The 12908-nt window shown below is 43.3% G+C and overlaps 1 protein-coding gene across 5 annotated transcripts in view; it reads right to left on the bottom strand.

The window, feature by feature from the left end:
• The window catches only part of PLXNC1 (plexin C1), a 183844-nt gene that overhangs the window by 121256 nt on the left and 49680 nt on the right, over positions 1 to 12908 (bottom strand). For all 5 annotated transcript variants that reach the window (XM_023738574.1, XM_023738575.1, XM_023738572.1 and 2 more), the window contains exon 4: positions 9364 to 9464. In XM_023738574.1, coding sequence (XP_023594342.1) covers positions 9364 to 9464 — 101 coding nt within the window. The remainder of the gene's footprint in view (positions 1 to 9363; positions 9465 to 12908) is intronic.

Here is a 12908-nt window from a genome sequence, read left to right as displayed (position 1 = left end):
CTCTTTCTTGGTAAAATTCTACTCAGGCTTCAAGGCCTAATTTGAATGCCATCTCCTCTGTGAGCCTTTCCCAATCCCAGAGACAACAAATGGCTCCCTTCTCTGGGTTCCCACCATAATAATCGCTACCATTAGTGTTTATTAGGAACCAAGCACTGTGTCTAAGACTTTACATGCATTATCTCATTTAATTCTCTCAACAACCCGATTTGGCACTTTTATTAACCCTGCTTTACAGAAGAGTAGATCTGGCACAGAGAAGATGAGAAACTTGCAGGTCACACAAAAGCCTGAATTTGATCCCATACAAGCTGCCTCCAGAACCCGTGCTGGATTGCTCATGCCACCAAGGTGGAAGTCCACCCACTAATGCATCCCAAACAAGCTACTCCTCCAACATTTCCTGTTCCTGTTCAGTAAATGACACCTCTGTCCATCTGGTCACCCAAACCAGATGCCTGGGCTCCTTCCCATAAAATCTCAACACCAAAGTCACCTCGTTGCTGGTAAAAGAGCAATCACTCACCCCGCTGCACTCTCTGAGCATTTCTCGGAACCCTACGCCATCACATTTAGGTCCTCATCCTGAGGGCTCCAACTTAGTGCCTAGTCCTAGAGCCTAGGATACAGTAAGAATCTAGTACATGTTTGGCTATCACATCTTTATTTTCTTTGTGAGGACTGAGATCAAGGGAGAAAGAATACATCTTCCAGAAAAACAGCGGCCACCTTGATATTTTATTTTTCGTTTTATGGCCCTATTTTTAGTGTATCAGCCTCAAGGAGGAATCCAATTAATCACCAAGTCCTGTCAATTCTATCTTCCAAATGGCTCTTAAATCTGCCCACTTCTTTCCATCTCCACTACTATTACTCTAACTCGGTCCCCAGTCTCTTGCTGGTTTACAACCATCTTCTAACTAATCTGTCAGCTTCCAGCGGTGTCCCCTGTACTCCATTCTGCATCCCAGAGTGCTTGTTCTAAAACACACATCTGATCTGCTCACTCTTTTAATGAAAGCCCTGCAACAGCTTCCCAAGAACCTCCCTACAAAGTCCACATTCTTTAGCATGGCTCAAAAGACCCTTCCTCATCTGCCCCTGCTACCATGCCACCCCCCTCTCCCAACACTCCTCAGCTGTACTGTACACACCATCACTCCATCCACGCTGAGGGTCAGGCCATGCTCTCCCATAGCGCCTCATCTCCTATAGCGCCTCAGCCAGTTACTTCTGCCTCCTCTTCACCAAGCCTTCCATGACCTTTTACGTTTCGGTTAGGTGTTTTTATAGGCGTCCCCATGGAATCCTATACTTCCTCTATGCTAGCCCTTGTTGTTAGCTGCTGTCACATCGGCGCCTGACTCATGGTGACACCACGCACAATGAGATTGGTCTGCTGTGATCCACAGGGGTTTTTTGGCTGATTTTCGAAAGTAGATCACCAGGTCTTTCTTCCTAGTCCATCTTAGTTCTGGAAGCTCCACTGAAATGTGTTCAGCATCACAGCAACATGCAAGCCTCCACTGATAGATGGGTGATGCTGTGCTTGAGGTGCACTGGCTGGGAATTGAACCCAAGTCTCCCACATGGAAGGCAAGAATTCTATCTCTGGACTACCACTGCTCCCTTGCTTGCCCTTATTATATACTCCATTTCACTTACTCCTTTACTTATTAGTAGATTGAATCATTGTTCCCAAATTCTTCAATTCTCCAGTCCTAGAATTACACATTCCCACCCTTTGGCATATCATTTTGCAGTGCCTCCCACTAGAGTGGGTGGAGTATATTTCTCCACCCCACTGTTGGTTGGGTTGGCTGTATGGCTTGCTTTGCCAATGAAATATCAGCAAACGTGATGTGAGCAGAGGCTTTGAATGTGTTGAGTAGTTTAGCTTGGTCTCTTGTGCTTCTGCTCTTCCTTGAGAAGACGATGTGCAGCATGTGAAGCCAATCTGAACTCTGCAGCTTCACACAGAGCCTCCCCAGCTGACAAGCAGACCCATGAGCAAGAAAAACAAATGTAAATAAACACTTATTCTTGTAAGCGATAAAAATTTGGGGGTTATTTGTTACACAATATTATTGGAGCAGAAACCTGACTGATACGCTTGCCTATATCCTTCACTAGATTGCAAGCTCCACGTAGGCAGGAAAGTACTGTATCCCTAGCACCTTGCACAGGGCTTAGCACATTGTAGGAGCTCAACAGTGTCCCTGCGTGGTCCAAACAGTTAATGCATTCAGCTGCTAACTGAAAAGTTGGAGGTTCGGGCCACCCAGACGTGCCTTGGAAGAAAGACCTGGTGATCTACTTTCCAAAAATCAGCCATTGAAAGTTCTATGGAACATAGTTTTACTCTGACACACATAGGGTAGCCATGAGTTGTAGTCAACTCCACGGCAACTGGTTAAGTGCTCAATAAATATTTGTTGACTGGATTTATACCCAATGAATGAATGTCGGCCACTGACCGGTCGGCCTCCCTAGTTAGCATGTCAATTCCTTCAGGCCAAGAATGGCATCTAATTTCTCTCAACAGCACCTGGCTATCTCACTTCCTATGTTGGGCTTTTGGTAAGCACTCAATAAATATTTGTTGAAATCTATTTAATTGAACTTCGTGGGCTGGCTGTGAGTCGATCCTTAATTTATGACATTTTTTCTATGGGAAAATGCATTCTGGGTGCCAAACAAACTTGCAAATGAACTTTTGGAACCTCACCCGTTCATTGGTTCAGGATTGCCAGTTTTGTGGAAATCCATAACTGAACACATGTGCTATGCTTCGCAATATGGGAAAAACTGAGAAACTGCTTCCAAACCCAAGATACTCAGCCTGTAAAAATTCACTTTCTACCCACACAGACAAATTCAGCACAGGTTGGATCTGAGGTTTCAACAATAAAATACTAGACTTTTTGGAGCTCATTGTTTATCTAATTGCTTTTTATCTGCTTATACTAGATGCCTATTCTTAACACCTGACTAAAAGGAAGTTAAGGTAATTTTCTTGCCTCCCTCCACCCCATCCGCTTTCTAGACACATATGCAAGGAAGATCAACCTTCTCAACAGAGAAAATAAATTATTTTTCTAAATAAATCTGTGATATTTAAAATAAACACAGTGGGATGCTCTACAGTTATAAGAAAATATCACCCTTTAGAATTCCTAATTTTGAATGGTACTTGGAGCTTAACATGAGTTACAGATCTGAGGCTTAGTTTAATTTCATCTTAGGCCAGATCAAGCCAGTTTCAAACCAAGTGATCTGACATGGCTGTGAAGGGCCATCAGTCCACGACTCCAGAATGTTCTATCATACTTAAGACACAAGTCTCAACCAGTCATTGGTAGAGTTTTCCACTCAATCTACTCCATGCATTTAATATATGTTCTTGGAGCACCTTCTGTGTGCCAGGTACTGTTCTAGGCTCTGAGAATACAGTAAGGAACTAGACAGAAAAGGTCCCTCTTCTCATGGAGCTTACATTTCAATAAAGGGGAAAGCAGAGAAATAAGATTATTTCAGATAGTAATGGGGCCATGAAAAAAATAAATCAATGACGTCATTGTGAGTGCGCTGGGAACTGCTTAAAACTGGGTAGTCAGGTGGAGATGTGTGTGCTAGGACCTGATGGACAAGAGAGACCCAGCCAAGAAAAGATCTTGGGAAGAATATTCTGGACTGAGAGAACAGTAAGTACAAAGGCCCTGAGGCAGGAACAAGCTTGTCATATTCTTTTTTTTTTTTTTCCTTTTTTATTGTTCTTTAGATGAAGGTTTACAGAACAAATAGTTTCTCATTAAACAGTACACATATTGTTTTATAACAATGGTTAACAACCCCACAACGTGTCAACACTCTCCCTTCTCGACCTTGGGTTCCCTATTACCAGCTTTCCTGTCCCCTCCTGCCTTCTAGTTCTTGTCCCTGGACTGTTGTGCCCCATTAGTCTCATTTTTTTTTTTTTTTTATGGGGCTGTCTAATCTTTGGATGAAGGGTGAACCTCGGGAGTGACTTCATCACTGAGCTAAACGGGTGTCCAGGGGCCATACTCGCAGGGTTTCTGCTTGGCATATTCTTCATTCAGAAAAAACGCCAGTGTGGCTGGAGTAGAGTGAATGAGGGAGAGAGTGGGATGAAATGGGATCAGAGAAGTAGTGAAGGGCCAGATTGTATAAAACCTTATGTGTCCTGACAAATGGAAGGCCTTGGAGGTTTTTAAGCTGGGAAGTGACATGATCTGATTTAGATTTGCAAAGGGTCACTTTTTTTGGATGGTAGTGGGGCAGGGGTGAGGGAGCAAGAGCAGAATCAGGGAAGGCAGTTAATAGGTGCTTGTAGAAGGCCTTACTATGCCCTCTGGAATAAAAACCCCGATGTTCTCAACCTCTTCTCTGATTGTTCTTTCCCCTTCTTGCTTTTACTGAAACCTAGTCCTCTCCCTGTGTGGATCATAAATTATGGATAACATTGTGAAGAATGGGAATTCCGAACACTTAATTGTGCTCATGAGGAACCTGTACATAGATCAAGAGGCAGTCGTTTGAACAGAGCAAGGGGATACTGCGTGGTTTAAAGTCAGGAAAGATGTGCATGAGGGTTGTATCCTTTCACCATATTTATTCAGTCTGTATGCTGGGCAAATAATCTGAGAAGCTGGACTATATCAAGAAGAATGGGACATCAGGATTGGAGGAAGACTGATTAACAACCTGCGTTATGTGGATGACACAACCTTGCTTGCTGAAAGTGAGGAGGACTTGAAGAACTTACTGATGAGGATCAAAGATTACAGCCTTCAGTATGGATTACATTTCAATATAAAGACAACAAAAATCCTCACAACTGGACCAATAAGCAATATCATGATAAACAGAGAAAAGATTGAAGTTGTCAAGGATTTCATTTTACTTCGATCCGCAATCAACACTCATGGAAGTAGCAGTCAAGAAATCAAATGGTGCATTGCATTGGGAAAATCTGCTGCAAAAGACTTCTTTAAAGTGTTAAAAAACAAACATCACCATGAAGACTAAGGTGCATCTCACTCAAGCCACAGAATTTGCAATCACCTCATACGCATGCAAAAGCTGGACAATGAATAAGGAAGACCAAAGAACTGACGCCTTTGAATTATGGTGTTGGCAAAGAATATTGAATATACCATGGACTGCCAAAAGAAGAAACAAACCTGTCTTGGAAGAAGTACAGCCAGAACGCTCCTTAGAAGCAAGGATGGTGAGACTACGTCTCACATACTTTGGAGAAGGACATCATGCTTGGTAAAGTAGAGGGACAGCAAAAAAGAGGAAGACCCTCAACAAGATAGATTGACACAGTGGCTGTAACGATGGGCTCAAGTATGGCAAAGATTGTAAGGATGGTGCAGGACCAGGTAGTGTTTCTTTCTGTTGTACCTAGGGTCGTTATGAGTTGGAGCAGACTCGATGGCACCTAACAACAACAATAGCAGTCCTCTCTCCTGAGGACACAGCTTCCCTCTCAAGGGCTGGCTGCTTCTTCTCCCCCATCATAGATGTCCTGCTTGTGTCTTACTGCCTTTTGGACAATTCTTGTTCCCTCTTTTCAACTCCCCCAGCTTTGAAGCTCATGCCACCAGACTATATTACCCAATAACCCTGTTTGTTGTCATCATCTCCAGATATCCTGATCACTTAACCTCATCTTGAATATTGAGTTCCTTACTCTCTCCAACACTGCTCTCATCATTGTCCTTGGTGATTTCAATTTCCACAGTGATGATTGATCAATCTAATACTCTGACACCTCAGTCCCTTGACCTTCTCTGCCAATGATCTTGTCCTCCATCCTACTTCTGCATCACAATCAAACCCTAGACCTTGTCATTACCAATAACTCCACTCCCTTCATGGCCTCAATTTCAGGTCCCCCATTCCCAACCACTGCCTCCTGCCTTTCCAGTTCCTCAGCTCTAACAATTCTTAAACCTTACTGCCACCTCCAATGCATTGATTCTATCTTTTCACATCCCCACTTCCTTCCTTACCTGGCCTAGAGCCCAGAGTCCCCTGTTAAAATGATCACTGAAGTCAATCTTGGCATACACCTCAGCTCCCTTGTCCCTCTCTACCCTCCTGATATATTTCCTTGCAAAGCTCTCAAAAACCAGTTGCCATCAAGTCGACTCCAACCCATGGCGACCCCATGTGTGTCAGAGTAGAATTGTGCTCCATACGGTTTTCAGTGGCTGATTTCTTGGAAGTAGATTTCCAGGCCTTTCTTCTGAGGTGCCTCTGGGTAGACTCAATCTTCCAACCTTCTGGTTAGCAGCTGAGTGTGTTGTTTGCACTACTCAGGGACCATAGCAAAGCCCCAGCTCTGGTTAAATCCAACTCTTCCCTACTCTATGCTTAAACCAACAGAGCTGAACGTGGCTTGAGAAAAGCAAAATCATGCTTACTACTCTCACTTCAAAGGTAAGACCACCAACCTCAAGTGGGCCCAATGCTGCCTGGCAATCATTCTTTACTTCCCTAATCGGTTCTCTCTCCCACTGTCCTATTTCACACCTATCTCTTCTCTCTTAAACTTCCAATTCTTCCTCCCCACCTCACTCTCACTGTCTCAAGTCACTGAAAAAGTCATAAGCAATATGAAAAGGCACTGCACATCCCTCCACCACCTACCTGCTCCTGGCTCATATTCTTCACTTTCCCCTCATTACTAAGAATGAACTGTCCTTGCTCCTGTCTAAGGCTGCCCTCCCCACTGGCACGCTAGGTCATGTTTTCTTTCCTCTGCTGAAAGACAATACTCCACAGCTCTCTCTTCTCTCCTCTGCATCATCAGTTTCTCCCACTGTACTGGAACTTTCCCAATAGCACAAAAACAAACCGTCAGTTCATGCATCTTGAAAAATCAAAACTCTCTGGACTCCACTTTCTCCTCCAGCATCGACTCCACGTTTCTGCTGTCTTTCTCAGCAAAGCTCCGCTAATGAGTTGTCTCTGCTCACTGTCTTCTTCTCTTCCCATTTCCTTTTGTGGCTTTAGCACCACGCCACACAACTGCCTTTGTCACAGTCACTAATGACCACCTGCTAAGTCCAGTAATCAATTCTCTTCTTCTCTTGCTTGACCTCCTAGCAGCCTCTGACACAGTGGATTGCGCCCTCCTCCTTTCTTCCCTGGCTTTCAGGAGACCACTCTCTCCAGGTTTTCCTCTTCCCTTTCTAACTGTTCCCTCCCTATTTCTTTTTCTGTTTCCTCTTTATCTCCCTGACCCCTAAACATTGCAGCACTTCAATGCTCAGTTCTCAAACTTCTTCTCTTCTCATCTACACTCATTCCCTTGTCTAGTCTTAAGACTTCTTTAAGTACCATCACTACCATGTTACCCACGTTTCAGCAGAGCTTCCAGACTAAGACAGACTAGGAAAAAAGGCCTGGTGATTTATTTATGAAAATTAGCCAATGAAAACCCTATTTTCCAATATAGTACTGGAAGATGAGCCCCCTAGGTTGGAAGGCACTACACAATATAAATAACAATGGACTGAAATGTGCCAGTGATCATGAAGGTAATGCAGGAGTGGGTAACTCTTCATTACGTTGTACACAGGGTTGCCCTGAGTCAGAACTGACTTGATGGCAACTAACAACAACAACAACACTACCAACTCCCAATTCATATCATCAGCCTGGACATTATCCATGAACCCCAGACCCACACTGACCAATACAGTAGCTATTAACTACATGTGGCTATTTAATCACCACTGTTGGAATCGACTCAGTGGCAACCAGTACCATTATCACCCAGGAGCCCTGGTGGCACAATGGTTAAGCTTGGCTACTAACTGAAAGGTCAGCAGTTTGAACCTACCAGCCACTTTGCAGGAGAAAAAGACATGGCAATCTGCTCCCGTAAAGATTACAGCTTAGGAAACTCTATGGGGCAATTCTACTCTGTCCTATAGGGTTACTATATTGGAATTGACTTGATGGCACACAACAGCGACCACTATCACCACTACTACCACCATCAGCACCATTACCATCACCACCACCATCATCCTCACCACCACCACCATCATCACCACCACCACCATCATCACTAAAACTGTTGCTAAATTAACTCTTGCATGGAGCACCAAAAATATAGACAGGGAACCTACATGAATGGAATGGATCTGAAAGATTATGGTAAAATCGCTTAGTGGGCGTGGAATGATAAAGCGCTTTTCACAATCAGTTGATTTCTCAAACTCTAGTCTTGGGCAAGTGACAAGAAGAAAACGTTCCTACCCAATTACAATTATTCATGAGAATTTTCCTGGCCCTGCTTCTTTTGTCTGCCAGTGACTCTGACAGAAACAGCCCCGTAAGGAAGCGCAGCAAAAAGCAAGGGCAATTATGCATCTTGCTGCCTCTCGGATTTTGACTTCCTCCATGAACTCTTAATTAACTCCATCCCCATATTTTTGGTTTGTTTCCTGAACCTCTTGGTTATATTGTATTCCCTCTCTCCCTTCATTGCACTTGGCTTCCTCCCCGCTACGCTCCCTAATTCTCTTCCGGTCGTCTTTTCTATCCCCAAACTGCCCCTTGTTCAACCTTCAGCTTCCCTGCACCTGATCTGCTCTTTCTTTTTTCACCTTTAAAAAGCGAAAGCATCAAACTGACAGACATAGGGTTTTTTTTTCCCCCCTTTTCTGCCTGAGCTGCAGCTAAGGCTTTCTCCTCCTCGCTTCTATAGCAAGAGCCAGAGTACTGGGTTGCCATGGCAACAGCGAATCCAACCAGGCCGGTCCAAGCGACGCTAGGAGCTCTATGGCGAGGAAGCCGATACAAGTCGCCCCTGAGCCTAGATGGGTCACGAACATCTTAATTCAAGACCAGGTGCGGCCGATTCTGCCCGGAGACCAAGATTATACATCAGGCCCACAGCCGTACCGCTCATTAGGAGACAACACCATCAATAATAAGGCTTCCACAGAGCCAACAGAATACGTGATATTTTGAGGATTCATTTGAAATTTTTCAAACATCCCTATTCTTTTATTTTCTCTGAGGGAGAACATTTTGCCTCTCTCCTGAGTCTTAGGGAACTCTAGAAAGTAAAAGCGAAACAGACCCTTTTAATGTCATATGCCCCCTGGGTGACCCAGGTCAAATGATTTAGTAGAAATGACATGGCTGGGAACATCTTTGAGAATTAATTAGGATTACATGATGATATTTTAGTCTGTGAAGAGATCGGTTCCCCTACCCAGGTCACTGAAATGAATTGTTAAGTAGGGCAACAAGTGTTCCGTGAATGAGACTTTTTCCAAAACGTGAGCTGGTAAGAAAGGGTTGGGGAAATACCTTTGTAGCGAATGACACCAACCGCAGTGAGGGTCTGCTGCCGTTAAACACTCCGTACAGGATTTATGTTTACTGCAGTTTGCAACATGAATTCTCCTAACCTAAAAATAAAGATGATAGCAGTTCAGATGGAATTATAAGCAACACCAGAAAAACTACAACACCTTATCTGATGAAGGGCAGCAAAGGGCATATTTATCCACTCAAACTCTTAATGCCTCCATAATTACATTGGGCAGTGGTTCTCAAGTTTTAGGATTTGAAGTGGCTGTATCAGAATTATCTGGGGGAGCTTTTAAAAGTACATATTCCCAGACCCTCTGCCACTCTCACTTAGGAAGCCTGGGAGTGGGGCCTAGGAATCTGTATTTTCAAGAGCTCTCTCAGGTAAGTGTGATGTGCGGTCAGGTTTCTGATCTGCTAATAATTTCTATAGGGATCACAGAATCAGGTCACCCGGTTTGCATACCGAAACAATCAATGTGTGGTCAATGGCACCTTGGGGATAAGCATCTGGGGATACAAGAGGCTCTGCCCCAGGAGCATTAGCATGAAGTGGGCACCAGACAGGAAATGAGAAAGAGGAAGGCAGTTCTACTCTGTGCTATAGGGTCACTATGACTCAGAATCGACTCAACGACAACAGGTTTGGTTTTTGTTTTACACCTCTGTTAGAGGTGGCTCTATCATCTCAGCTCCTGGCTTGCTTGATCACACTCCCTCCACTGGAGTTGAGAATAAAAGAAACAGAGGAGTCGTCACTTTCCTGCCCCTAGAACTGCCTCTTCCAGTTGTCAGGAAACAGCAGCCCACAGGGTTGGCACCTGTGCTGGGCAGACCCAGGCATCTGAGGCACTCAGTCAGTCAGAGCCTCAAAGCAGGGCAGTGGGAGGCGCCTGAGAGTCTCAGGGCACCTTTTCTGCAGGCAAAATCACACAGCAGGTAGTAAGGACACTTGTGGAACTCACTACACCAGGAAGTTGTACACACTAGAAAGTATAAGTAACATCTTAAAAAGGCTAGGGAAAGGGACAGTTCTAGAAGGGGGTTATGAGGAAAACGAGGAATATCCTGAGGGGCATCCTTCAATTCTAAGTTGACTGCATGGTGGATGACCATACCCTTCCATTTCACAGCCCTTGACGCTCTGACAGATGCATTGGGCAGGCAATGGGTCTGAGCCAGAATTAGCCAGAATGTGGATATTTCCTTGGAGTTTGCAAAGCATCTTATTAATTCTGGTCATTTTTAATAAGCGTCACGTAATCTCTCTAAACTTGTTTCCTAATCTATAGAATGGTGATGGTAGTGTTGACTTCATTGGGATATTACAAACATTGTCTGGTACATACGAAGTCCTTAAATACTGGCTGTTATTATGATGTGAAAAAAGTGTTCCATGGTCCAACAAACATATGAAACCTCAGACTGAAAAGCTAAAGAGGTTTCCTTAGCACAAGTCTCCGAGAGCATTGGAATACGATGAGTACCATGACACTCCAGGAAGGGTTATAGTAAGCAACATCTGATCCTAGGACCACTTTTGCTCAGAACATCTGGTGGAACCTCTATGAGTCTCCAGAACATTCTTTGGCAACTACTACTCAATGCATTTAAACATGCAAACACATTGCTTTATGTAAAAGAGAGGACATAATAAATAGTACGTTAGGCTTGCTTCTCTACTTAATAACACACTATAGTGATTATCCCACAGCAACTCATATATCTCCATATGGTTATTTTTAATGGCCACATACCGTACCATTCTAAGGATGTTCTATGGATAAGTTTGACTGTCACTCTATCCCCAAGAGTTTAGGAAAGGATGTTCTTTAGGTTTTGCTTCTCTACAGGTTACACGGGGTATGAATCCAGGGACAACCAGAGTCTTTGTAACAGAATTCACAGTAATCCTAAATGAAGAATGTAGCAACAACCAGCTTTGATGCCCAGTCTATAACTCTTCTCAGGACTTCAGGCTTTGAATGACCAGAGACCAGAACTTTTTACCTTCCAGTAAATGAGGACCTGCTGATACTGGTGGGTCTCACAGTGGTTTCCTGTCTAGGGTCCTGGGCTCTGGGGGCCCATAAAAGTAGTAATGACGACTTGTGAGTTATCTGCAATATTTCAAAAAGCCAAATGGAAAACACACACAGATTAAGCAAGACTTCAAGTTTCTTTGCTTTGGGCTGGAATTTTATCAGCTCCGTGGGGTAGCATAGTTTGTACTCTGACTGGCAGTTCTGAGATGTGCTTTCACAAGTAAAGCCTGGGAATGGGAATCGTTCCTTCATACATACAGTTTGTTGAGTAAACAAAAACCTTTCAAATATGGGATTCCTGGGAAACAAACATACTAAAAAGTGTTGAAACAGTGAATTAAGGTGGCCAAGAAGATTCTGTATGGGGAGAAACCGGTTTACAAAGGTATGTAACATTCAGATGTAGCCATCTCAAAGGGCAAAGGATAGAATATGGCTATTTTAGGGACACCAGAGGCTACAAAATATTTGCACACCTACTTGTGACTCTAAAAAACACATGAAGTAGACTGATGTCATCATATCCTCCATCGAATGATGGAGAGAAAAAGAATAGAAAATGGGCGTGGGCTGAGGACATTGGCTGCATCCATTATTAAGTCTCGGTTATATTCTTTGCACTGTGTATGTTCAAACAGCCCTGGGTCAAAGCCACCATACCAGAATGGCCTGTTCTCACAAATTCGAGATTTGTCTCATTTAGCATAGGCTTTAGTATCAAGGCAGAGTTTAAGTTCTGGTTCTGACATGGTCTAACTTAGGTACAGTTGATTCTCATTATTTATAGTAGTTATAAAGTCTCCTCGAACACTCAATTAGCAAATACTGAACTATTACTCTTGGGGAAATACAGGAGAGGTCACTGTGAGCCTCTGGTCACAACATTTTTGTAAACTGATCAATACATAACCTTGTTTTATATGTGTTTCTGTTTAAAGGCACCTTATTCAATATATATTGTTGATGCGTTAACATTGAATTCACGACCAATGGCACTCTAACTCATGCCTGAAAGAAGTTTATCAATCACACATTTTTTCTGTAAGGCATATCACAGCCTTCTTGTGCATAGGAACAGTAGACAGCACTTCAGCACTATGGCTTGGGGGCCATTTTAAACAGCTCAATCACCAGACAAAAGCACAAAAATGTGAAAAACATGACACTAAACAGACCGCAGAAAGGATATTTGTTTACAGTTTAAGAGAGCTTAAACAGGAAGATAGGGTGAGTGCTATCTTGTTCGACCTTAGCTGTGAATGTGCGCGTTGGGCAACTTAAATTTTTTTTTTACTGTACTTTAGATGAAGGTTTACAGAACAAATAGTTTCTCATTAAACACTCAGTACACATATTGTTTTATGACATTGGTTAACAACCCAACGACATGTCAACACTCCCTTCTCAACCTTGAGGACCTTTTTTTTGTGAAAATATACATAGCCAAAGTTACACCATTTCAAAAGTTTCTACATGTACAATTCAGTGACATCGATT

Source organism: Trichechus manatus, unplaced genomic scaffold (assembly GCF_000243295.1).
Source record: "Trichechus manatus latirostris isolate Lorelei unplaced genomic scaffold, TriManLat1.0 scaffold00119, whole genome shotgun sequence".
Lineage (NCBI taxonomy): Eukaryota > Metazoa > Chordata > Mammalia > Sirenia > Trichechidae > Trichechus > Trichechus manatus.
The sequence above is the reverse complement of the archived record's forward strand: the minus strand, read 5'-3'. Positions and strand labels throughout refer to the sequence as shown.